Source organism: Palaemon carinicauda, chromosome 1 (assembly GCF_036898095.1).
Source record: "Palaemon carinicauda isolate YSFRI2023 chromosome 1, ASM3689809v2, whole genome shotgun sequence".
Classification (NCBI taxonomy): Eukaryota; Metazoa; Arthropoda; class Malacostraca; order Decapoda; family Palaemonidae; genus Palaemon; species Palaemon carinicauda.
Window position 1 is genome coordinate 267,370,141 of NC_090725.1, and position 26,348 is coordinate 267,396,488.

A 26,348-nucleotide genomic window follows, 5' to 3' on the forward strand; every position below is an offset into this window, starting at 1 on the left:
ACGTATAGAGAATATAAGAATTTACCATTATTATATTCAATATCCCGTAAAATAGAGTCAAGAGGCCAGCGTCGTGACTTACGAATACAACTAGATGTAGAACACATCTGGTCGAATGTGTCTACACCTCCCTTGGTCGCATTATAAAACATCTGAATGTCGGTCTTCCTTTTTTCGACTTCAGACAGATCATGATGCAGGGAACTCAACAGCATCACCTTCTTAGTCCTACTAATTTGCTGACACTGTAGAGTTAGATTGTGTTCGTAATTGAACACTGAGCCCTTTGGGGGAAGCACCTTCTCCATAAGTTCCTTAGGAATATAAGGCTTTTGGCGAATGGTGCCACACAAATGCATGTCCTTATCCATGAGTGACAAAGCGAGCGGTAGCGTCGTGAAAAAGTTATCCGTCGTCACTGTGCAGCCACTTCTCTGAAAAGGTGCCACAAGATGAGACGTAAAAACTTCTCCAAGCGTCGATCCTCTTGGTATCTGGACAGTGTCCTTCCCCAAGTAGGCAATCGCATTACACATGTAATGGGTATCGGCATCACACGCCAATACAATCTTGATACCATACCTAGAAGAAGGGAAATGGAATTAGTAACTAATAAAGGTAAAAAGATAAAAAAAAATAAAAAAAATACACAATATACAATTATATTACTAATCAATATAGTAATAATAATAATAATAATAATAATAAATATAAATATATAAGAAAAACATTTACAAATACGAAAGATAAATTATCAGATAAATAAATGAACAAGTTATACATAGATAGAGATAGATAGAGATAGAATAGATGATATATTATAATTTAGATACATAAATCATATAGCAAGTTCTTTACTTCACAAAATAGATATATATATATATATATATATATATATATATATATATATATATATATATATATATATATATATATATATATATATATATATATATATATATATAAATAAATAAATATATATATATATATATATATATATATATATATATATATATATATATATATATATATATATATATATTATATATAAACAATTTTTTATAAATACAAAACAATAATAACGTGCAAATATAAAAAACAAAGAATTTTACTTACTTAGCAGGATTATTTGGAATATACATCTTGAATGGACAGCGCCCCCGGAAAGGGACAAGCTGTTCATCCACAGTCAGATGTGGTCCTGGGCTATAATTGCTTCGACAGTTGGTCACCACGTGATCGAAGAGTTTTCTAATGGGTCCGAGGCGATCCATTTTCACCCTCTCTACTCTGGTGGCCGAATCATCGAAGCGAATTACCCTCACCAACAGGGTGAAACGACGCTCATTCATTGTACATCTGTACAAAGGATTTCCCTCTGTGAGGTTCCACATGTCCCAGGTCGGTGTATGGTTGTCCGCCCGCACTGCCGTCATTATTAGGATACCAATAAACGCCTTCAGTTCCCTCAGGTCAATGTCCCTGAGGGCAACGTTGCCCTTATGATGGTAATGACTCCTCAATAGGGCAAGGCATTCATTAGAATGCAAAACAACCTCGGCTAGCATGCGGTCGCTCAAAAAGAGCGAGAAAATGTCGGACACTTTGCTCGTTCCCAACGTGAGAGAAGTGGGACCCCCAGGCTCAATCCGTGGTGTGAACATATGGGGGAGGGTGGGATTTGGGTCTCTATGCCAAACAGTACCGTCGCGACCTTGAACCGATTCAGCATCTATCTGGGTGATTGCCGTCCCCCTGGCTGCCTGTAGATCCCCCCTTCTCCTCTTTCTGCTTCTCTCCTCCACTGGCGTGAGCTGAGGTATCGTAACTGAGGGCTGACCACGTGAAGTAGATGGCACAGGAGAGTTGTTATTGTGCTGGCTGGGACAACATGAGAACCAGAAGCCCCAACCCCCTCTTCCTCCCCCACATCGTCGTCGGCTTCTCCATCTCCATTCCCTAAGCCGATAATTTCAGGATTTTGGGTCACCTCCTGTTCCTGCCTGACCTCCTGCTCCAACTCGTCAACATTTACATATTCATCGTCAGTGACGTCATCGATCTCCAATGCATCATCCACATCACTATCAAACTGCTCTAAGAGCTGATTTATGGCATCCAAGCCCAATGATTGTCTCCTGCTCGCCATTTTGATAACTGCAAAGAATTAGAAAAAATTAGAAATACGCATTCGATGAAAAATGGATCCCCTACCAATATATCTAAGGCAAAAAAACAATGTCATGCATGGGTAGCCAGATCATCTAGAAACATTTTCCAACACTATAAAAATATAAGTTTTGCGACACTACTTCCCAATTCCTTACGGTAACATGACTAAGCAAAAAAATGCAAAACAAATAAAAAGGGGCACTCGATGAAAAATGGCAACGTGCTAATGGTGGTCATTTCAGAAAAAAAAATTTTCAGCCACGTGCTAGGCAAACCATCAAGGCACATTTTCCGACAAATAAACATCTAAATGAATCATTACTCTGTGATTGTTCCTTAGTACGTAGTAATTTTGAAAGAAATGGGAAAAAACGAAAAAATGGCAATCACAGGAAAATCGAACACATACCTATATATACGCCATATCTGGCTAAAAAAAAAAGATAGGCATGGGTAGCCAGATCATCTAGAAACACTTTCCAACACTATAAAAAAATAAGTTTTGCGACACTACTTTCCAATTCCTTACGGTAACATGACTAAGCAAAAAAATGCAAAATGAATAAAAAGGGGCACTCGATGAAAAATGGCAACGTGCTAATGGTGGTCATTTCAGAAAAAAAAAATTTCAGCCACGTGCTAGGCAAACCATCAAGGCACATTTTCCGACAAATAAACATCTAAATGAATCATTACTCTGTCATAGTTCCTTAGTACGTAGTAATTTTGAAAGAAATGGGAAAAACGAAAAATTGGCAATCACAGGAAAATCAAACACATACCTATATATACGCCATATCTGGCTTAAAAAAAAAAGATAGGCATGGGTAGCCAGATCATCTAGAAACACTTTCCAACACTATAAAAATATAAGTTTTACGACAATACTTGCCAATTCCTTACGGTAACATGACTAAGCAAAAAAATGCATAACAAATAAAAAAGGGCACTCGATGAAAAATGGCAACGTGCTAATGGTGGTCATTTCAGAAAAAAAAAAAAATTTCAGCCACGTGCTAGGCAAACCATCAAGGCACATTTTCCGACAAATAAACATCTAAATGAATCATTACTCTGTGATAGTTCCTTAGTACGTAGTAATTTTGAAAGAAATGGGAAAAAACGAAAAAATAGCAATCACAGGAAAATCGAACACATACCTATATATACGCCATATCTGGCTAAAAAATAAAGATAGGCATGGGTAGCCAGATCATCTAGAAACACTTTCCAACACTATAAAAATATAAGTTTTGCGACACTACTTGCCAATTCCTTACGGTAACATGACTAAGCAAAAAAAATGCAAAACAAATAAAAAGGGGCACTCGCGGAAAAATGGCCAACATTCTAATATACGGCATCTCAGATAAAAAAAAAGACATGCACGTAGTAGCCCTACCATCAAGACACACTTTCCAACAAATAAACATGAAAAAAAAAAATCAATACTATATGGCAATTCCTTACTCCGTAGTAAATTTTTACAAATATTGAAAAAAAAAAAAACAAATTGGCAACCACAGGAAAATACGCCACATACCAATATCTACGGCGTATCGGGCAAAAACAAAGTCACGCATGGGTAGCCAGATCATCTATACACACTTTCCAATGCTATAAAAATTAAAGTTTTGCGATACTATTTGCTAATTTCTCATGGAAAAATGACTTAGCCAAGAAATGAAAAAAACTGAAAAAGGGGCACTCGCGGAAAAATGGCCAACATTCTAATATACGGCATCTCGGATAAAAAAAAAAAAAAAAAAGACATGCACGTGTTAGCCCAACCATCAAGGCACACTTTCTAACAAATAAACATGAAAAAAAATCAAATCTATATGGCAATTCCTTACTACGTAGTAAATTTTTACAAATATTGAAAAAAAACAGATATTGGTAACCGCAGGAAAATACGCCACATACCAATATCTACGGCGTATCTGACAAAAACAAAGTCACGCATGGGTAGCCAGATCATCTAGACACACTTTCCAACACTAAAAAAGCAAAAGTTTTGCGACACTATTTGGCATTTTCTTACGGAAAAATTACTTGGCCAAAAAATGCAAAAAACTGAAAAAGGGGCACTCGCGGTAAAATGGTCCTCGTGGTGAGAACGGCATTTCAACTAAAAAAAAAAACCTGCACGTGGTAGCCAAACCATCCACCAAGACTTTCCACAACTGATAACCTATACAAGTTGCACCATTCTACGACAATTTCATAATACGTAATAACTTTGATAATTATGCAACTTACCTTACAAGGGTAAACTCGGTCGCGCTCGAACCCCGACGTGTCTCAGAAATCTGGGAAGGAGTACAGCTACAGCGAAGCACGTCTGGACACTACTAGAGCGTGTAGGCAAGTGACTGACTGCAGGTCGATCACCCACAAATTCAGTCACGGGGGTGAGTCACGTGAGAAAAAAATTTTTTGTTTTGACGCTCGGGGTCGCGGACGACCCACCGTACCGTTCCAGGGTTAAGATACCTCAGGCTCCTTGCTGGCCAAGTAGCAGTTGGTTGAGGGCATTGGTTACCTGGGTTAAGACTGAGATGAATGAGAAGAAAGTCTGACTTTCCTTCATACTCTTCCTCTCCCTTGGCGTACTGCACTATGGGTCTCTCTGCAGCGTGGCTTCAACCTCTGCAGGTACTGTAATTCTCACTTCCCTTGTGTAGCCTAGTATAAGTTATAATATTTTTATATTGTCCATGTCCCCATTGCTTTTTGTGAGGAAGCAATGGGATATGTCTCGATTTCCTATATAAACTCAGAAGGTGTTCATACAAGACAACAACCTCTATTTCACTGCATTTCACAGGCCGCTATTATACTCACTTTGTATATTTAAGCGAGGTGTTAAAGTTTTCCCTTGACCACAGTCATATACTGTACTAGGTAAAACCGAGTCAGTGTCTGTGCCAGATCTAGACCTTCCACGCTACTAAGAGTGAGGCATCCACATAAATAACAGAAGGTTTGTTAGTATGGGAACAAATGACAAATTCGGAGATGATTTGTATATTTTACTAGCTAATACAAACCTGGAGTTATTTATATAAATTGGCCCGCCATCACCTCTCCCCCCAGAAGTCCCGCCTGCAATCAAAAGTGACGTCTCTCATTGTTCGTTCATTGTATTGTATTGTAGCTAACAATTCCTGTTGGCATAGGCCTTTCCGTTGTTTGGCCCGTAGGGACGTCTCATTACTATGAGAGTATATATAGAGGCAGCTGGGTACCCCCCAGCCACTCCCAGCCTACCCGCACAACAGGTTTGGCAGGGTTGCCACCTCACAATTAAAGTCTCATGGCTACCTTCCAGCTACGCTGAAAGATAACCCACATAAACAACTCCAGCTTTGTATTAGGGAAAAATACAAATTATCTCCAAATTTGTAATTTTTGGTTAAAAGTTATGGCCAAAAGTGTAATCCTAACTGTGGATTTCATAGTGAATGAATAATTATTAGTGAATTATTGTGTAGGAGCAGTGCTTGATACAGGTTATTCAATAGCCTTTTAATTTTCTGTTGTTTAGTCTCAAGCTGTCTTAACTTCACCACTTGGTGGTCTGTTCCATGTCTTTGTCAAGGCTAACCAATACTTTTATTTCCTATTAAATTTGAGTAATTAAACCTGCACTTGTGATTCATTATTTTCAAGACTAACAATATTTTTCCATTTGAATGACCTTTGCAACATTGTACAAGGTTTGGCAATGCTAATTGAAAATGCAACAAATAAGTTTTTTTTTTTTTTTTTTTTTTTTTTTTTTTTTGTAAATTAGTTAAAAATTTGAAATGGAATCAATTAGGATTTTATGGGCCTGTTGTTAACTAAAAGGAATTGACTGTAAAAATGGATCTAAATAAGTCTGAACATAATGTTTAAGTTAGGGACGTTGTATATAGATCTTGTCATGTGATCATGAAGAAAATATAAAGGTACAGTAATTATAGACTTATAGAGAAAATTATATATAGTTACCGTAGATAAAACTAGATGGTTTCTATCAGCAGTTTTAGTTCTTGAATTGATAGGAAATATGTTTTGTTGCCCAATGTTTAATTTTATTGAGTTCTTGAGTCACTTCTTCTAAAACTCAGGTCTCATTATTAATTTTGTATTTATTTGTGCTAATCCTATGACAAATATACCGATATTCTTAATTGTATTATTATCATTTCAGTATGAGGAAAGAAGAGGAGATACCCAGCAAGCTGGAGATGGTTGGTGTTGTTGAGGAGGCTTTAGTGTCTCCCAAGGTCCTTGAAGTACATAGTCCAGATGTTTCCAACCAGGAAAAGGGTAATATAGTCCCTGATGAAACAGTTACATTCCAATATTTCCTAGAACTAGTGGGGACCAAAGGACCCTGGAATTATCTGGTTTTCTTTCTTTGTGCTATGTGTAAGTAACATAAGTTTTTGTTTTTGCAAGTGGGAATTTCAGTGAAAGGGCAACAGAAGCATCTTGTATTTCCATGAAGTCTGTTTTCAGTACTTTGTCTTTAAGGAATGATATGTTTTTAAAGATACCTGTATTTTAGTTCTTTCATCCTTAGTTTTCTATATTTTTTTACCATTTATGGCAAGAAGTACTTCTTTTAAAATCATAATTATTTCCTGGGTTAAGAATATTTTCAAATACATAGCTACATGTACTGTATGCATTTTATCTACGTCTACTCCAATTTAATTGCTTCATACTAAGCAGATAAAGAATCCTGAATATTCACATGTTAATAAAATTACAGATGATATGTTTAGGTGGGTGGATAAGATTATGATTTTGTGATAAAGTGTGATGTTTAAGGTATTTAAACATGTGACTCCCAAAGGAATTGGGAAGAGGAAGAATTCTTTCGCTTGAGGAGAAAGGTGTTAAACTTAGGAGAGAATATATAAGAAATATGGACTTCATATTATAAAATTAGCTTTGGAAGGAATTTAGTTGGGATTAGACTAATAGGGAGATAGAATGGGAGAAAACATTTTGAGTATACAAGGAAAGGGGATTGTGGATCAAGGCTTTACTATAAGATGTTTTAAACCAAAATAAAATACTTTGTTGCCTACATGAACTTATAATTGCAGGTTATCTAACTTTTTGTCTAAAACTAAAAAGTCCTAGAGTAGAACTGATGGACTTTTTTTGTTCATTTTGATGATGATTGTTGTAAAGGGTTATTTTTTAAAAAATATTTTAAGTTTTCATATTAACACATCTGTTAGAGTATGTAGGTTGAAAAGTGACTACTTTATGTAAAATTTAGACTGAGACTAGGGTTTTATGTATCGATGGCTGCTTAATATTATGATTACTAGAATTGTGAGGGAATTTAGGAATACGAAAACTATGAAAGTGGTAAGTTGGAAAAAGAAAATGGTCACATGTTGTGGTTGATACTAATTGAGGATGTCTTTGTAACTGGGGGGGGGGGGGTCCTTGGAAAAGCTGCATGGATGAGTAAAAAAATTAGAAGCTTTTTGTATGTAAAGAAAATTGAGAATACCTGTTAGCCAAGTTATTTTAAGTTGACAAAGGTAGTCGAGGCCGGTAAGGTGAAGGAAGTCCAGTCTTCAAATATATGGAGGAAGAATTCAAGTGGCTAATTTGAAGGAAACTGAAATTATGAATTAATAGTTATTTAGGGCATTCAGAATTTTTATTTTTTTGGTATATATATATATATATATATATTATATATATTATATATATATATATATATATATAATATATATATATATATATATATACATATACATATATGTATTATATATATATATATATATATACATATACATATATGTATTATATATATATATATATATATATACATATACATATATGTATTATATATATATATATATATATTTGTTCCGACACAGAGACTTACCTCGAAACACTTTATAGGAGATTACTGGTAACTCCTCTCCCGACGACCAGATTTTTACGTAGTTTCCCCCTACTTCCATGTTCTATACTGTCCTGAATAACGGGAAATAACATGACCTGGGGGCATTGCCCAGGCAGGTCGCCCGTCTTTGAGAAGCTCTCTCCAGTAAGTTTTCTGGTCGGTTCGTGAACACACGTGCTTCACGAAGCTCCTCATACTCCGTGCGATTCCCTTTGTGTTTGGTTCCACGTGCTTCCCACGTGATCGGGATCTCTTAGTGTGTGTTTAGTGCTTTCACTACGTGCTTTTGATTTCGCTCCCTTGTGCTTTCCTAGTGTTTTAGTGCTTTTCCTTTGTGGCTTGCTTGTGTCTACGGCCCTTTGTGTTGCGTTATGGAACACGTTCGCCGTTGTCCTGGGCCTAGGGCCGGTAGATCATGCGGGGCTTTTCTGTCTAAGCCCGAGGTTGACCCGCATACGTTGTGTACCTCGTGTAGGGGTAAAGCTTGTTCGCCGTCGGGTAAGTGTTCCGAATGTGCCGATTGGCCCGAGGTCCAGTGGATAAAATTCCGTACCAAAAAGAAGAAGGCATCGAAGAAGTCCCCTAGGAAGACTAGCGTTTCTTCCCCTGCGACTTCAGCAGGAGAAGGGTCAGGTAGGGTACATCCGCCTTCCCCTACCCAAAGTAAGGGGCGAGGTAAGTCCAGGGAGAACATGCAGTTGGCTCCTCTTTCCCAAGAGAGGGAATTTGTGGGCGGTCCTTCGTTGGCCAAGGCAAGTCAGGCGACCGTAAGTGAGTGTAGTGGGGGTCCGGGGGACGTGGCTCTCTCTCATAAGGGCCACGTCTCGTCGGGGGACCCCATGTGGTCTAATAGTGTCCCTTTTTCTTCGTCAGGTTCCTGGGTGGAAGTTCCAGGGTCATCAGCGACGAGTGGTGGCGTCGGCAGAGAGGAGTCCCCACAAGAAGATCCATTGGCTTGGGACGTGCCGAGGACTCCGATGAGGTCCCCACTGGACATGGAGGAAGGCCTTGGCGAGGCCTTCCCCGGTTTGGCGGGCCCGTCAGGATGGTTGCCGCCGAAGACTTCGCTACAGGAGAGTCTCCCCATTCCTTCTCCGTCAGGGGTACGGCGTAGCCCCAAGAAAACGCAGTCACGTGCTAGGTCACGATACGGGGGTCAGTCTTTCTCGTCAGGACGTGACTCTTCGGATTCGTCAAGCAGTGAACGGAGGAGACGACAGAGGAGGAAACGAGATCGGTCGGTGCGGAGGAACTCCCCTTTGCGGTCTCCCACAAGATCTCGGGACAGGGTGAGTCCCAGTTCCCCTCCTCCCAAAAGCAGGAGAACAACCCCCCCAGTAGGGACGTGGAAACGAGGTCGGTCTGTGCGGAGGAACCCCCCTTCGCGGTCTCCCACAGGATCTCGGGACAGGATGAGTCCCCGTTCCCCTACACCCAAAAGCAGGAGACCAGTCTCTCCGAAAGGGACGTGGGTGTTCGTCCCAGAGAACAACTTTAAAGTCTTTTCCAAGCCTATTGGTTCGACACATGAGCGGGCAGGAGACAGTCCCCCTAGAAGGACCTCCACGTGCCGCGTCAGGGAGTCACCAGATGAGCGAAGGGCTACATCTTGCAGGCCTAAGACCCGTCCTGGAGACGTTTATCCCGCCCAGCGCAGGGGGCCGTCGTCTAGGCCGGGCAGCCTCGACAGGTCTCCCCATCGAGACCCCAGAAGGGGAAGGACACCTCCGTCGAACTATCTCACAGAAGACACCGTTTCACCGAAAAAGACCACGAAGAGGAGAGGGACGGCGGACGTCGAAGGTAAAGGGAACCGTGGACCCCGCCATCACGGCAGAGACCGAGATCACGATTCGCCCCGTCGGTCGGAAGGAGGGGAGGGCGAGTCGGCGGTGACGAAGGACTCAGCGTACAGGAGAGTCCTTGCCTTAATTAGGGGTTATAACAACCTTATAGAACCCGCCACTCAAGAGGAAGAACCCTGGACTTCAGGCCTGAACAAGTTCATAGCGGTCCCCGCCCAGAAAAAGTCCTCTCTCTCTCTTCCCGAGGCCAGTAACGTGGGGATTGGAAAGACTCACATTGATAAGGTCATATCCCGCAATAGCGACTCCTGCAGGGGTCACAGCTCAGCAAAGCTCCTACAGGGTTTGAAGTCGCAGACGAAATACTACTCTTTAGAAAATAGGCCGACCGGTGCATGCAAGACCGAGGAAACCATAGACATCCTGTGCCAGGGCATCTCCGACGGGAGGGCATCGGCAGCATCTACCTTCTTCTCCCCTTCCGAGTCGGCAATGATGGAGGAGATGTCCAAGGACTTAGTTAATGTGGCCTCCTGGCTGGATTGGTGGGCCACCACCCTAGTAGGCACCCAGATTCCTACAGACTCCATGGAACCTGCAAAACGGGAGGCTCTGAATGAGTTGCTGGGGTCAGGTAGCCGCGCCCTTAAATTCCTGACCTTTCAGTCTTTGGCTCTCTCCGCAAACTGGATTCTCCGGAGAAGAGACGCCCTAGTCAAGAACCTTCCCATTAAGATTCCTGACAGGGAAGCTAAAGCCTTGAAGACCTGCTCCGTCTGGGGGGAGCAGCTTATTCCGACGAAGAAGGCGGAAGAGGTCATGGAGAAGTTGGCCAAAAAGAGGGAGCTACCTACCCTGAAGCCACAGACGGCACGCCGCCCCATCTTCAGGAGGCCAGTGACAGAAGCACCCATGGCCGCGCGTACCACACCAACTCAAGGAAGGAGGGAACCCTCGTCAGGACAGTGGTCTTCCTCTGTGGTTCCCCCCCGAAGAGGTTCATCTTCTAACCCCCCAACGTATAGGTCTTCTTTCTACTCCTCCAGGAGGGGGAGAACAGGCCGTTCTTCCCGTAGGAGATAAGATGGGAGGCCCCCCTCCCCTGCCCAAGCCTCAGGTAGGGGGATGCCTCAGACTCACTTGGCAAGCATGGAAGCTCCACGGAGCAGATCCGTGGACAGTTACAGTACTAAAGGAGGGCTACAGGATCCCCTTCATGGAAGAGACACCCCCCCTAGTTCCAGCAACGCAGGCAGACTGGTTGGTGCCCAAGGACCTGGCGAAGAGGGCAGCGTTGGACGAAGAAGTCAAGACGTTGCTGCAGAAGGGAGCTTTAGAAACAGTGACATTCCCGGGTCCGGGGTTCTACAGCCGCCTGTTCCTAGTGGAAAAAACGACAGGAGGGTGGAGACCTGTAATAGACCTGTCAGCCCTCAACAGGTTTCTCAGGAAAATGACCTTCAAAATGGACACTCCAAGAACGGTCATGGCGTCCTTGAGAGAGGGCGACTTTATGATTTCTATAGACCTCAAGGACGCCTACTTCCAAGTGCCCATTCATCCGTCGAGCAGGAAGTTTCTCCGGGTCAAGTGGGGTACCCAGGTGTTACAATTCAAGGCCCTATGCTTCGGTCTTTCAATAGCCCCCCAGGTATTCACGAGGGTCTTTACGACGGTCTCCATATGGGCCCACGAATGGGGCATTCGACTCATCAGGTACCTGGACGACTGGTTACTCCTTTCATCCTCAAAGGAAGACTTGAAACAACAGGGCGAAGATCTTCTTCAATTGTGCAAGACCCTGGGCATCGTGGTCAACTTGGAGAAATCACAGCTAACCCCATCCAACAGGAGGACGTACCTTGGAATGGTCCTGGATTCGTTACAGGTCAAGGCATTCCCAACCACGGAAAGGCTGGACAACCTGGATCGAGTGCTCCGGCCCTTCCTTCTGGGTCGCCCCAGAAGAGCGCAGGATTGGCAAAGGTTGGTAGGGCACCTGGTGTCCCTAGAGAAGCTGGTACCTCATGGGAGACAGAACTTAAGGGTGGTTCAATGGAACCTGAAAGAACATTGGAACCAGAAAAGTTCCCCGGACATTGTGGTTCCTCTCCTTCAGGAGTCCAGGAAGGCCTTGGAATGGTGGCAGGATCGGTTGAACACCCTAAGGGGGATGCCACTGTCCTCCCAACCTCCGGAGGTTCTTGTCTTCACGGACGCATCGAAGGACGGGTGGGGAGCCCATCTCCGGGAAAAGACAGCAAAGGGGGCGTGGTCAGAGGGGGAGAAATCCCTACACATGAATATCCTGGAAATGAGAGCGGTCCAAGAAGCCTGCAACCACTTCGAGGAGGACATGAGAGGGCATTCGGTGGCCCTAATGTCAGACAATGCAACGGTGGTGGCTTACGTGAAGAAGGAGGGGGGGACAGATCAAAAGAGTTGTGCGAACTAGCCCTTCAAATCCTAAAATGGGCGGAACAGAAGGACGTCATCCTGACGGCAAGGTTCATTCCAGGGAAGAACAACGTCCTAGCAGACGGCCTCAGCAGAGTGGGGCAAGTGGTAGCAACAGAATGGTCCCTACACCCACAAGTGGCAAGCTACATTATACAGATGTGGGGATCTCCGGTAATGGATCTGTTTGCAACAAGGTTGAACGCGCAACTCCCCGTATTTTGTTCTCCCGTCCCAGATCCGAAGGCGGCAATGGAAGACGCCTTTCAGCACAAGTGGGACGGACTGGACGTGTACGCCTTCCCCCCCTTCTCCCTGATAAGGCAGGTCCTCAACAGAGTAAGGGCAGCAACCAACCTAAGGATAACTTTGGTAGCGCCTTGGTGGCCGGAGAGAGAATGGTTCGCGGACCTAAGGAACCTCACCGTCCTACCTCCTTGGCCTCTACCCGGCAGGTCAGACCTATTAAAACAACCTCACTTTCAGCGGTTTCACAGAAACCCGCAAGCCCTTCGTCTTCACGCCTGGAGATTATCCAGCGGCTCCTGAAGAAGCAAGGGTACTCCGGCAAGACAGCCAGGAGGATGTCGCTATACCTGAGGAAATCATCCACAGCCGTCTACCAGTCTAAGTGGGCGGTATTCGTGAAGTGGTGCAGGGACAAGAAGATAGAGCCCTTGGAAGCGTCAGTGCCCGTGATAGCCGACTTCATGGTTATCTCAGGGACAAGTTAGACATGTCAGTTCCAGCGATCAAGGGAGTTCGGGCGGCCCTGGGTCAAGTCTTTCTTCTCAAGGGCATAGATCTCGGCTCCTCCAGGCATAATTCCATGCTTATCAGAGCGTTCGAACAATCATGCCCCCCTTCCGCCCCTAGAATCCCGAGTTGGGACTTAGCGCGAGTCCTAGATATGTTACGGAAACCACCATTCGAGCCCTTAAAGGACATTGATGACAAGAATCTCACGCTCAAGGCGGTCTTCTTGCTAGCATTAGCCTCGGCTAAGAGGGTGGGCGAGCTACACGGACTGTCATTCGAGGTGGAACACACTAGGGGATGGAAGGAAGTAACCTTTAAGTTTGTCACATCCTTCGTCGCCAAGACTCAGAACCCCTCGGTGTGGGATCCGAGGTTTGAGAGTTTTTCGATTCCGGCAATCCCGAATAAAGGAAACCCGGAGGACCTAAAATTATGCCCGGTCAGGACTATTAGGAAATACCTTAAGAGAACGGCAAACCTCCGCCCGTCTATCAAGAATCTCTTCGTCTCATGGGGAAAAATAAAGAAAAACATATCCAAAAATACGGTTTCGTTCTGGCTCAGGAAAGTGATCACGCAAGCCTACTTAAAACAAGGTCTTCCTACACCGGGGAAACCCAGAGCTCACGATGTTCGGGGCATTAGCACCTCTCTAACGTTCGAAAAGAACATGTCAGTAGCGCAGGTTCTTCGAGCGGGAACTTGGTCCAACCAGTCGACCTTCACCGCACATTATCTCAAGGACTGTACGAGAAAGTCTCTAGACGGGTTTTCTATCGGGCCGGTCATCTCAGCCCTGCATTCGGTTTGACGGCTCAAGCCCCAGGCTCAATCGCGAAACATAAAGTATCTAGACACAAGGAGCCGAGTTCTATTTTCCCCCCTTTTCTAACTTTCTCGTACCGTCAGTCGTCATCAAGAAATATCGCTCATTACACAAGACGAAAATTCGCCATATCAAGCACAACGAAGATATTGCAGAAGGGTAAGTGTTATATCACACTTAATGAGTCTTTTACGTAGTTTTCCCTACTGTCCATCGGGGTCAGGGCTAAAAGGCACTCCCCCCTCCTAAGGTGTAAGTCTCCTATAAAGTGTTTCGAGGTAAGTCTCTGTGTCGGAACAAATCACAAATTTCAAGTAATTTGTATTTTTCCTAACAATACTTACCGAAGAAACACTTTAGGTTTAGGGCCCCCCCAACCGTCCCCGCAGTGCCCCACTGACCTCGTGGTTTTGTTCATTACATAAAACTTACTGGAGAGAGCTTCTCAAAGACGGGCGACCTGCCTGGGCAATGCCCCCAGGTCATGTTATTTCCCGTTATTCAGGACAGTATAGAACATGGAAGTAGGGGGAAACTACGTAAAAATCTGGTCGTCGGAGAGGAGTTACCAGTAATCTCCTATAAAGTGTTTCTTCGGTAAGTATTGTTAGGAAAAATACAAATTACTTAAAATTTGTGATATATATATATGTGTGTGTGTGTGTGTGTGTGTGTGTGTGTGTGTGTGCGCGCGTGTGTGTATGTATGTATGTATGTATGTATAATGTAAATTTTTTCATGTACAGTATACAGTATTTTATGATGATGCTCTTACATGGTCTTCTCATTATCAGGTACATTTGTAAGCCCGTTACAGTCGCTTTCTTATCAGTTCTTAGGTGCCACTCCAAGCCACTGGTGCCATATTCCAGAGTTAGTTGATGCAAACTGGACAGATGATCAGATTCTTCAATTTGCCATTCCATATGAGTGAGTCTTGAAAGATTTATTTTAATTGATTTAGAGTAGTTCTGTTATTTTTTGAAGAAAATATTCAGGTCCTCATGTGAAGTTTTGAATGATCATTATTATATATCCTTAATCATGAATACATTTCTTATTTAAATATTAATCGAGCACCTGCCATACCTCACAATTGACGCAACTGAAATAAAAAAAATATAACTTTCTTTACCTTGACTAATTTTTTCCATTATCAACAAGAAATTTTGCCGCCATAGATGATCTAATCTCAGGCACAAAAGAAAATTAAGAAATTTTTCATAGGTATTGTTTTCTAAATTGATTTTATTTTTCATAGCAATGCCACAGAAGACCATGATGAATGTAGAATGTATAATCTCAATTACTCCACTGCTGCTGAACTTGGGTACGAGGAGAGCTTGAATCAATTAGATGCCCTGACTATTGACGAGGAGAAAATTAATTGCGCAGCCAGAGACTATAATTTCACTGATTTCCAGTCAACTGTCGTTACTGAGGTAAAGGCACTACTTTTTCAATTTACTCGATATAAAAGTTCCCTGATATTCTTTGATCAGAAAGTGACAAGCTTCTTAGTAATTTTGCTTAACTTGTATTTGTCTGTATGAAATACAGGGTCAATTTTAGATATAACCACTCTGTATCTATCGTAGAACTCTGCAATTTAATTTTAAGTTCATGAGTTCTGTGAAGAGCCATTTTAATGGGTACTCCTATCCTTTTGTGATTTCATCTTTTTGTTCATTTCACAGATTTCCCTGTAGTAGTTTATTTGGTGAATTTGAAATTCAATGCTTTGAATGATTGATATTCTTTTATTTTGAAGGGAAGTTTTAAGGTATCCAAAAAAATCCATTTTTCAATATTAAACTTAGCCGGTGATTATATAAGCTGCAACTCTGTTACTCGACAGAAAACTCTACGTAAAAAATCCGCCAGCGATCGCTATGTAGGTAGGGGGTGTACTTCAACAGCGCCATCTGTCGTGCAGGTACTCAGTACTCAATGTAAACACAGAACTCAATTTTCTCTCTGTCGGGCTACCGGCAAGACCTACTAATTCGCTGTTACTAACTGGATTTGTTTTCACAACTATTTGGTGAAGTACACTATTCTAGTTTTGAGCTTTCGCTATGCAGGTGTTTTATCTTCATCTCAAAACTTGAACTCGTTTTGGATAGATTTAATTATGGTGACAAAGAGAGTATGGACTTTCTTTCACTTTTAAATGGCCGACCCTTCCCTTAGACGGAAGTGTGTTTAGGTTTTTAGTAATTTTTCTTATCACGTTATAGATCTATATATTTTATATCTCTCCGCCTTTATTAGGCCTCTTCGATTAACTTTCCATTTATTATATACAATAAAAATAAATTTTAATGTTTTGTTTATATGCGACCTTTCCTGATAGTAGGCGGTCCTAACTTGGAACCGAAGTTAATCAACGTTGAGCCCGTTATATCGTATTTAGCCTTTAAAGAATTTAAAACTTTTTAAATGTAATGTTTTATGAAAGAATTTCTTTGATAGTCTTCGTACTGTTTTCAAAGATGAACTAACGTTTAGTTTTTTATGCTACGCAGTTGTTGACGTTCAGGACGTTCAACATGCGCTCTATCGTTACGATAGAGAGAGAGTGTATCACGGTTTCACTTTGCAGTAAGAGTAAATCGATTCTGACGTTTTGTTCATTCTTTCTTAGCTTAAATGTTTTAAATTCTAATTTAAAGGAACTTTTTATTTGGAAAACCTTTGTTTTTTCCTTTAGTCAAATAACATGTTTTTTTGACGATATATAATTGGGCTCTTCTCTTAGGTGCGAAATCAAGAGAGAAAGAGAGAGAGAGATAGAGACGGAGGGAGAGAGAGGAGAGAAAACGTTCCGTTCAAGCGGGTAACGTTGTTCTCGTGTTACTCTCGTCCCTAGTCTCTGTACGGGGAGGAAGGTAAAACGTTTTTAGGTTTTTATTCTCGTCCCCAGGCTATGTGCGGTGAGAGATTGAAAACGTAGTTTATATGAACTAGTGTTTAGTCTCTTTCCCAGCCACTGAATTTTTTATCTTAATATATGTTTTCTGTTTTTTGCTGGTATTAATGAGCTGCATTATACGACTGATTTCGCAATTACTACCTTTTAATGAAGGGTAGAATTGCGTGTTTCAGGTAGAAATCAGTAAAAGTTTCGATTTCAGTGAAATAAGTGCAAAACAGAAAATCGATAAAGTGATATGCGCAGTGTTACAGTGTTGCGTCTGAGGGTTCGTCTGTTCGTGCCTGTCGTTCACCTAGTCCGGGACCTCTTGCAAGCTCCCAAGCCCAGGGGAGAAGTAATGTTGAACGACTTATGGGTTCGAGAGGCCTTGATCAACGAACAGACGTTTCCCTCCGTGGTTTCGGGCGTATCTACCCAAGATCGCCCCACCCACACAAAGACGAGAGAGCCCATTTATTCCTCGTCTGCGGAAGAGGTTTCTCGTAAGAAACCATGGACCAAGGTCTCGCGGCTTATTAAGCGCAAGTCGGTCCCTTCCGCGCAAGTCCAACGGCCCAGTTGTAGCCACTGGGTCAGTTCGGACTCGCTGCAGTCTTCCGACGACTGCTCACCTCCTAAGAGAGGCAAAGCGGTACCGCATCAGGCAGTCACACCGTCTGTTGCCGCACCTGCTCCTGTAGACCCTAAGTGGTCTTTGCTGCAGACCATGCAGTCTCAGTTAACGTCATTGATGCAGGACTTTCGTGCGGAGAAGGTTGACACTGCACCAACCTCTAGCCTACAACCAACCACGGTTGTGCGTCCTGTGGACGCTGAGGCGACCTTCTGCCGCACTCCAGCTGAGAGAGTCCCGCCACCCATGCGTTCCAGTGTACCCTGCCAGCCGCATGTTGACGTTCAGCGACGCACGGAACCTTCCGTTGACGTTCGCGAGGTACAACAACAGTCTAAGTTGTTTTGTTTTGACGCGGTGCGTCAACCTCCGCATTCTAGAGTTGTTTTGACTGCTCAGTCTAGACAGTCAAAGCAGTCTCGAGTGGACGCTGTACGTCCTTACGCACCTGTTGTGGTTGACAGTTCAGTTGTTGACAGTTCACAGACTGTCAAGCAGTTACATGACGTTGCGTTCTGGTCCGCTACTAATGCACCAGTGAGAGACTCAGCTTTTATCGGACAAGGTTCCTGTAGATGAGGAAGTTGCTGTTCTCCCTCCTACTGATATTCCCTTGAGGACTCTGTCAGATGGAGAGGAGCCTTAAGCTGCTTAGCCTCCTATGGACTTTAATTAAATCATGATGATTTTTTTTAAGGATCTTCGTCCGGATCTTGTAACTGCTGCTCCTCGTTCGCCTAAACGTCAGAACTTACACTAGGCCTAGCTACTTCGAAGCCGTTGTTTTTAAGCTAGTGCTCTCTCACTCTCCTAGAGAGCGTTACGTTGGCTAGGCGACTGGTTTTTTCACCAGGAGGAGTTTGGGGGATACAGCCTTTGATTTCCCTTCTTTTAAACTGGTTTATAGAGCGAGAGTCTGATATGACACGAGAGAAGTTCTCGGCTTGGGAGTTCATGCCTCTGCCCAGATAGACTTCTCAATTCTGGTAGACTCTCCCTGGCGCCTAGCCAGGAGACGCTCCAAGTTGTTTACAGGTCAACTTCTCAGCTTTTGTCGAGCCTTTGAAGTTTTGCTGTACTATTATGTCACACATAACAAGGCTTTCAGGGATGGTAAACGGTTCCGCCTCAGTCGCTAACCCCGTCTGTTGCCACACCTGCTCCCGTAGACCCTAAATGGGCTTTGCTGCAAGACATGCAGTCCAAGCTTGCGTCCTTGATAGAGGACTTAAATGCGGAGAAGAACCTTCTGGCCAACAACCTTCCAACCGGTCGGTTGTGCGCCCTGTTGACGCTGAGGTAACCTACTCGCGTCTGCCAGTTGAGGTGGTTCCTCCTTCTGGCTAACAACCTTCCAACCGGTCGGTTGTGCGCCCTGTTGACGCTGAGGTAACCTACTCGCGTCTGCCAGTTGAGGTGGTTCCTCCACCGATGCGACCCAGTGTGGGTTGCCAGCCGCACGTTGACGTTAAGCGACGCTCGGAGGTGGTTGTTGACGTTCAGGACGTTCAACAGCCAGCAGAGGTGACTTGTTGTGACGCAGTGCATCAACCTCAGCAACCCGGTAGGGTGTTGACTGCACAACCCAGACGGTCAAGACAGTTTCGGGTTGACGCTGTACTTCCTCGCGCACCCATGGTTGTTGACAGTTCACAGACTGTGCAGCAGTTCCATGATATTGCGTCCGGCTCCATCACGCATCCACCAGTGCGACGGGATTCAGCGAGTCAGACGTTGCCCACTCCATTGCCGTTTCCTCATCAGTTTCGGATGAGGAACCCTCTGATGAGGACGTTGCTGAACAAGACGATCAGCCCCCAGCCCTGCTATCCATCCAGAAGATGCTGAAGAAGGAACGCTGCTCAGTCAGGCTGTGGATGAGTCTGGTCGGGACGCTGTCATCCGTGGATCAATTTGTGTCACTAGGAAGACTACACCTCCGTCCTCTTCTATACCATCTAGCTTTTCACTGGAAAAGGACAAGACGCTAGAAGCGGTCTCGATCCCGGTTTCCGAAAAGATAAAGTCTTGTCTGACTTGGTGAAAGGACTATATCAACCTAAGAGAGGGTCTTCCCCTGACTGTTCAGACTCCCAACCACGTTCTCTTCTCGGACGCATCGGACGTAGGCTGGGGTGCGACATTAGACGGTCGGGAAAGCTCGGGATTATGGAACTCGAGTCAAAGGACAATGCATTTCAACTGCAAGGAGGTACTAGCAGTACGTCTGGCCTGGAAAAGCTTCAGGTCTCTCCTTCAAGGCAAAGTGGTGGAGGTGAACTCGGATAACACCACGGCTTTGGCGTACATCTCCAAGCAAGGAGGGACCTACTCTTTGACGTTGTACGAGATCGCAAGGGACCTCCTCACCTGGTCAAAAGGTCTAGACATATCACTAGTAACGAGGTTCATCCAAGGCAACTTGAATGTCATGGCAGATTGTCTCAGTCGGAAGGGACAAATAATTCCAACAGAATGGACCCTCCACAAGGATGTATGCAAGAGACTTTGGGCCACCTGAGGCCAGCCAACCATAGATCTCTTCGCAACCTCGATGACCAAGAGGCTCCCAATATTTTGCTCACCAATCCCGGACCCAGTAGCAGTTCATATAGATGCCTTTCTCCTAGATTGGTCACATCTAGATCTATATGCATTCCCTCCGTTCAAGATTGTCAACAAGGTACTGCAGAAGTTCGCCTCTCACGAAGGGACAAGGTTGACGCTAGTTGCTTCCCTCTGGCCCGCGAGAGAATGGTTCACCGAGGTACTTCGATGGCTAGTAGACGTTCCCAGAACACTTCCCCTAAGGGTGGACCTTCTACGTCAGCCACACGTAAAGAAGGTACACCAACGCCTCCACGCTCTTCGTCTGACTGCCTTCAGACTTTCGAAAGACTCGAGAGCTAGAGGCTTTTCGAAGGAGGCAGCCAGAGCGATTGCTAGAGCAAGGAGAACATCCACCCTTAGAGTCTACCAATCGAAGTGGGAAATCTTCCGAAACTGGTGCAAGTCAGTATCCGTTTCCTCGACCAATACCTCTGTAACTCAAATAGCTGACTTCCTCTTATATCTGAGGAAAGAACGATCTCTTTCAGCTCCCACTATCAAGGGTTACAGAAGCATGTTGGCATCAGTCTTCCGTCACAGAGGCTTAGATCTTTCCAACAATAAAGATCTACAGGACCTCCTTAAGTCTTTTGAGACCACGAAGGAGCGTCGTTTGGTTACACCTGGTTGGAATTTAGACGTGGTACTAAGATTCCTTATGTCAGACAGGTTCGAACCGCTACAATCAGCCTCCCTGAAAGATCTCACCTTAAAGACTCTTTTCCTGGTATGCTTAGCCACAGCTAAAAGAGTCAGTGAGATTCATGCCTTCAGCAAGAACATCGGATTCTCATCCGAAACGGCTACATGTTCTACAACTTGGTTTTCTAGCCAAAAACGAGCTGCCTTCTCGGCCTTGGCCAATATCGTTCAATATTCCAAACTTATCGTATGGTTGGAAATGAACTAGAAAGTGTCTTATGCCCTGTAAGAGCTCTTAAGTTCTATTTAAAACGAACTAAACCTTTACGAGGCCCGTCTGAAGCTTTATGGTGTTCAGTTAAGAAACCATCTTTGCCTATGTCAAAGAATGCTTTATCCTATTTTATCAGACTGTTAATACGAGAAGCTCATTCCCATCTGAATGAGGAAGACCAAGCTTTGCTGAAGGTAAGGACACACGAAGTTAGAGCTGTCGCAACTTCCGTGGCCTTTAAACAAAATAGATCTCTGCAAAGTATAATCGACGCAACCTATTGGAAAAGCAAGTCAGTGTTCGCGTCTTTTTTATCTTAAGAATGTCCAGTCTCTAAACGAGAACTGCTACACTCTGGGACCATTCGTAGCAACGAGTGCAGTAGTGGGTGAGGGCTCAACCACTACAATTCCCTAATTCCATAACCTTTTTAATCTTTCTCTTGAAATGTTTTATTATTGTTTTTGGGTTGTCCGGAAGGCTAAGAAGCCTTTCGCATCCTACTTGATTTGGCGGGTGGTCAAAGTCATTTCTTGAGAAGCGCCTAGATTAGAGGTTTTGATGAGGTCCTGTTGCATGGGTTGCAACCCTTGATACTTCAGCTCCTAGGGGTCGCTCAGCATCCTAAGAGGATCGCGAGGCTCCGTAAGGAAGACGTACTTAAAAAGGCAGAGTAATTGTTTAAGTCGACTTCCTTACCAGGTACTTATTTATTTTGTTTGTTATTTTGAATAACTGCTAAAATGAAATAAAAAATCCTTAGCTCATAATAATGTAAACAATTATTGCTGGTCTCTACCCACCCCCCTGGGTGTGATTCAGCTTATATAATCACCGGCTAAGTTTAATATTGAAAAATGTTATTTTTATAATAAAATAATTTTTTGAATATACTTACCCAGTGATTATATATTAAAGGACCCTCCCTTCCTCCCCAATAGAGACCCAGTGGACCGAGGAGAAAATTGAGTTCTGTGTTTACATTGAGTACTGAGTACCTGCACGACAGATGGCGCTGTTGAAGTACACCCCCTACCTGCATAGCGATCGCTGGCGGATTTTTTACGTAGAGTTTTCTGTCGAGCAACAGAGTTGCAGCTTATATAATCACCGGGTAAGTATATTCAAAAATTTATTTTATTATAAAAATAACATATTACTACTAGAGGGGCACTCAGTAGAGCACAGACCTCCGCCACGGCAGCTTATTTCCCGACTTTTTGCTTGACATTGACGTTTGACATTAACATGTATTAATTGGCGTGGATTTTCATACACTCAAATATAAACCAAGTTTCAAGTCTGTAACAATGATATCCAAACTTATGGCTGATTATGTGAATTGGTCATTTTGCTTGACTGTGACCTTGACCTTTGACCTTGACCTTGACCATCCAAAATTCAATGATTTTCAGATTTTTACATAACAGTTAATCCCTTCAAGTTTCATTATTCCATGATTAAGATTGTGGCCAGGAAGCTGTTCACAAACACATACAAACAGGGGGTAGAACATAACTTCCTTCCAACACTGTTGGCAGAGGTAAACATGGTCAATTCTATCTCTGGTAGGTAGTATTATTTTGAAACTCATTTTAGGGTAATCTCTCAATTTAGATGCGCAATTTGTCTGTCTTTCGTTTCATCATGTTCATATCTGAGAAACTTTCTGTATTCTTTTCCCTGAGACAGAAATGAATAAGAGCCATTTCTCATTTGTAATCTAACCCTTATCTTATATCTACATTATTTAAAGTTGTTTATGCATACACACATACATACATACTTACAGGTATACCTCGGTTAACATTGCTTCAGATTAAGTTGGTTTCGAATTTTTGTCGGTTGTCAAAAATGATATACAGTGAACCCTCGCTACTTCGCGGTTCGACCATCGCGGATTCACCACTTCGCGGATTTTTTTCATAACCCATGTATATACATATATCGCGGATTTTCCGGAAATATCGAAAATACCGCGATGTGACCGATGGTGCGAGATTGGAGAAAGTAAGGAAAATTGAATCATGATCGATTTTCAATATAAATGAAACTTTGAGGAGCAACAAAGATATCATTTGTTAGAGAGATAGAGAGAGGTAAGGAATGGGAGGTAGTGAAAAGTAGCCCACAGAGAGAGAGAGAGAGGCAGAGAGAGAGGTAAGGAATGGGAGGTAGTGAAAAGTAGCCCACAGAGAGAGAGAGAGAGAGAGGTAGAGAGAGAGATAGAGGTAGAGAGAGAGAGAGATAGGTAGAGAGAGAGAGAGAGATAGAGGGGGGTTTAAATGTAATAAACAAAAAAATTTGATAGGTTATAACACATTGGTGCTTATGTAATATCAACTGTATACTGTAGACGGTTTGAATAAGTTAAGAAATGGTATAAACGATACTTTGTTAGTGTATTCGTACACACTCAAGAGCGGCAGCTAGATGACAGCTGATCTAATCACAGCCAAAAGTAAAACAAAAAGAAGTCAACAATACTCGATTTTTAAAACACACCCGAAATTTAAAAACAAAAGTACACGCTTTCTTAATGTGCAATTAACTATTTAAAGAGTGGCAATTTTCTAGAATAAAATGATATTTCCCAAAAAATAGTGGTTTGCTGATGAAATCGGATGCCGTATTTTTAGCTGTGATTGAAATGGATGTAAACTCGGCCTAATTTTTTTGTTTCGTATTTAATTGACACTAAGAAAACTAATTTTAGTTTCTTCATCTAAATGTAAGTATTGTATAACACGAAGAGAGAGAGAGAGAGAGAGAGAGAGAGAGAGAGAGAGAGAGAGAGATGAATCAGCTGTTGTAATCAAATGGCCTGTTTTTGTTTTCGTGAGAATTTCATTGCCACGACTTTAACAACAACATACTGTACTGAACTTTACAGTATTATACAGACTACTGTAATATGATAAAGTAAAATATTTGTAATCTATTTTATATGAAATGGGGCTATTTTTTTTTTTTAAATTTACATTTACGTATGTAAAACAACTCTCTCTCTCTCTCTCTCTCTCTCTCTCTCTCTCTCTCGTAGATTGTTTTCCTGCTTTGCTACGTATGTATGATTTTATATAGATACGGTAAATAATATTTGTAATAACATATTTTATAAAAGCTTTTACTGTAATATTATTTATCACTTTCATCATGCGCGTTAATTCCTTAGTTTGTTTACTGAGCGTACTTTATGACGCCGTCGTTTAAGGCGGCGTCATAAAGAAAAAAATTTCATTTGGAAGTCCTAAGAAAAATGAAGTAAAACATTAGTAATAACCAAATCAACATACTGTACTGAATAATCAATATAATGAATGCAAAAGCTAACCTATACACAGATGTGTAAATGCGTTTGTTTCTTCATTATGATCAGAGATAAACATAAACAAAACATTGGTTGCCATTTTTTATCGTGCTATTTGGCGTGTTAGGAAACGCATGATATAAAATCGCCTTTAATATTTGTGCCCTGTTTTAGTTTAGGGTACTGTAGTACATGCATTAAGTGTTCTGTACATTAAAGGGTAGTTTGTTAACAGTACTACGTACAAGGGAAGGTTTTAAAAGTCTGAATATATATGTTAAATAAATAGGTAAATATGGTGTCACTACTTCGCGGATTTTCACCTATCGCGGCCGGGTCTGGAACCTATCTACCGCGATAAACGAGGGTTCACTGGGAAAATAGAAATCAAGCTTTTAGTCATATTGTTTGACTTTCCATCTGTCTGCTATAAGTATTGAAAGCACACAAAACATGTTACTTTACGATGAATAAGAATTAATATAGTTAAAATCATATGAAAATATTTACATTTACAGTAACGTTCATATGATTAACATATATCCTAAAAAATAAAGTATGAAAACATGGGGATGTGTTTTTACATTAGCGGTCTTTAAGAGAGCGGGCCGATTAATGTCATTTTTCAAAGGACAGGGCTTATTTAAACCACTTAATAAGGTGGCTTAGGACATCTCCAAACTGCATAGAATTTTTGCCTCTGACCCTCGGTTTTGAGACGCTGGGGCGATTTATCCTGAAAATGATTGATTTTCAAATTCTATCTCTTCCCTTGATACCTAATATGAAGACCTAGGATTACTACCCTATATAGACATGATGTAGATCTCCAATAAAATAGTTTTTTCTAAAAGTAATTTTTGTACTATACAGTATATGAAATTTTTTATATTGTGGTAAAAAACCCTATAAATCAGGGGAAAAAAAAAACCTACAACAAAAATTGGAAAAAAAAGCTCTATTTTATTGTTATGTAATGTCTCTCTAAGTTATATACCAAATTTCAATGCTATATCTTTAAAACTAAGGGAGAAGATAGAATTTGAAGGTCAACAAATATAGATTTGAGATACAGGCGTTAAAATTTTTTCTTTGTATTTTTACAAAGACAATATTAATAAATCTTGATTATTTTGAATTTCATGTTCATTTTTGGATATTAATAAACCAAAGCGATATTATTTATCGTAATTTAATCATAAATGAAGATTCCTTTCCTCAATATCTTGTTTCTTTAGGCGAGACGGTCACTCCTTCATAATCTCTCTCCTTCACTAACTCTGCTAATATCTCCGATGTTACCCACTTCTGAACTATTATTACAGCGAATTTTCCTATGTTAGCGAAATGTTGAACTGGTTGTTCTCTCTTTGGCATGATGAAATTCTTGCTGAAACCAAGAAAAACAGACGTTTAACCGAATGAATGTCAAGAGATCAAACTCAAACGTGTACTTTATGAGGTTTGTGCTAGCACTGAAGGCCGAAGGGTGTAATTACCGTGTAATACTTTGTCTTGTTACTCATGGAATCTATACAGATGCCATTGCTTACAATTTCTTTTATATTAAAATGTAATAATTATCAAAATTTACGATAACAAGAAATACTGCATTTTCTTTAGAGGGATTAATGTTTTTTGTTTATTGAGTTACTTTTACTAATTACACTGTAACTATGAAAGTAGAGGAATTTTGACAAAATATTTTGTACACGCATTCTCCATTGCCATACGAAGCTCAGTGAATTTTTTCAGGATTTTGTATTTTTCGTCCTATATCCCCGTATATGGGCATACCGGCTGGGGCCTTTAAGATCTAAACAGCAGAATTATCTGTAATAGTTCAACTATTTACTATTTGAAGAATTAACAACACATAAAATCTTATTCTACAATAAATAAGGATAAAAGTATATAAAATCATATGAAAATACATTTTTGTATACTGCTATTTTAATTTCAAGTGCAACATAACAATCAATGATTATTTTTTCTGTAGGATCAGCTGAT

General features: G+C 42.0%; 1 protein-coding gene across 4 annotated transcripts in view; it reads left to right on the forward strand.

The window, feature by feature from the left end:
* The window catches only part of LOC137656057 (organic cation/carnitine transporter 2-like), a 360,410-nt gene that overhangs the window by 135,354 nt on the left and 198,708 nt on the right, over positions 1-26,348 (forward strand). For all 4 annotated transcript variants that reach the window (XM_068390251.1, XM_068390235.1, XM_068390241.1 and 1 more), the window contains 3 exons: positions 6,374-6,594; positions 14,746-14,881; positions 15,213-15,393. In XM_068390251.1, the coding sequence (XP_068246352.1) occupies positions 6,374-6,594; positions 14,746-14,881; positions 15,213-15,393 (538 nt within the window). The remainder of the gene's footprint in view (positions 1-6,373; positions 6,595-14,745; positions 14,882-15,212; positions 15,394-26,348) is intronic.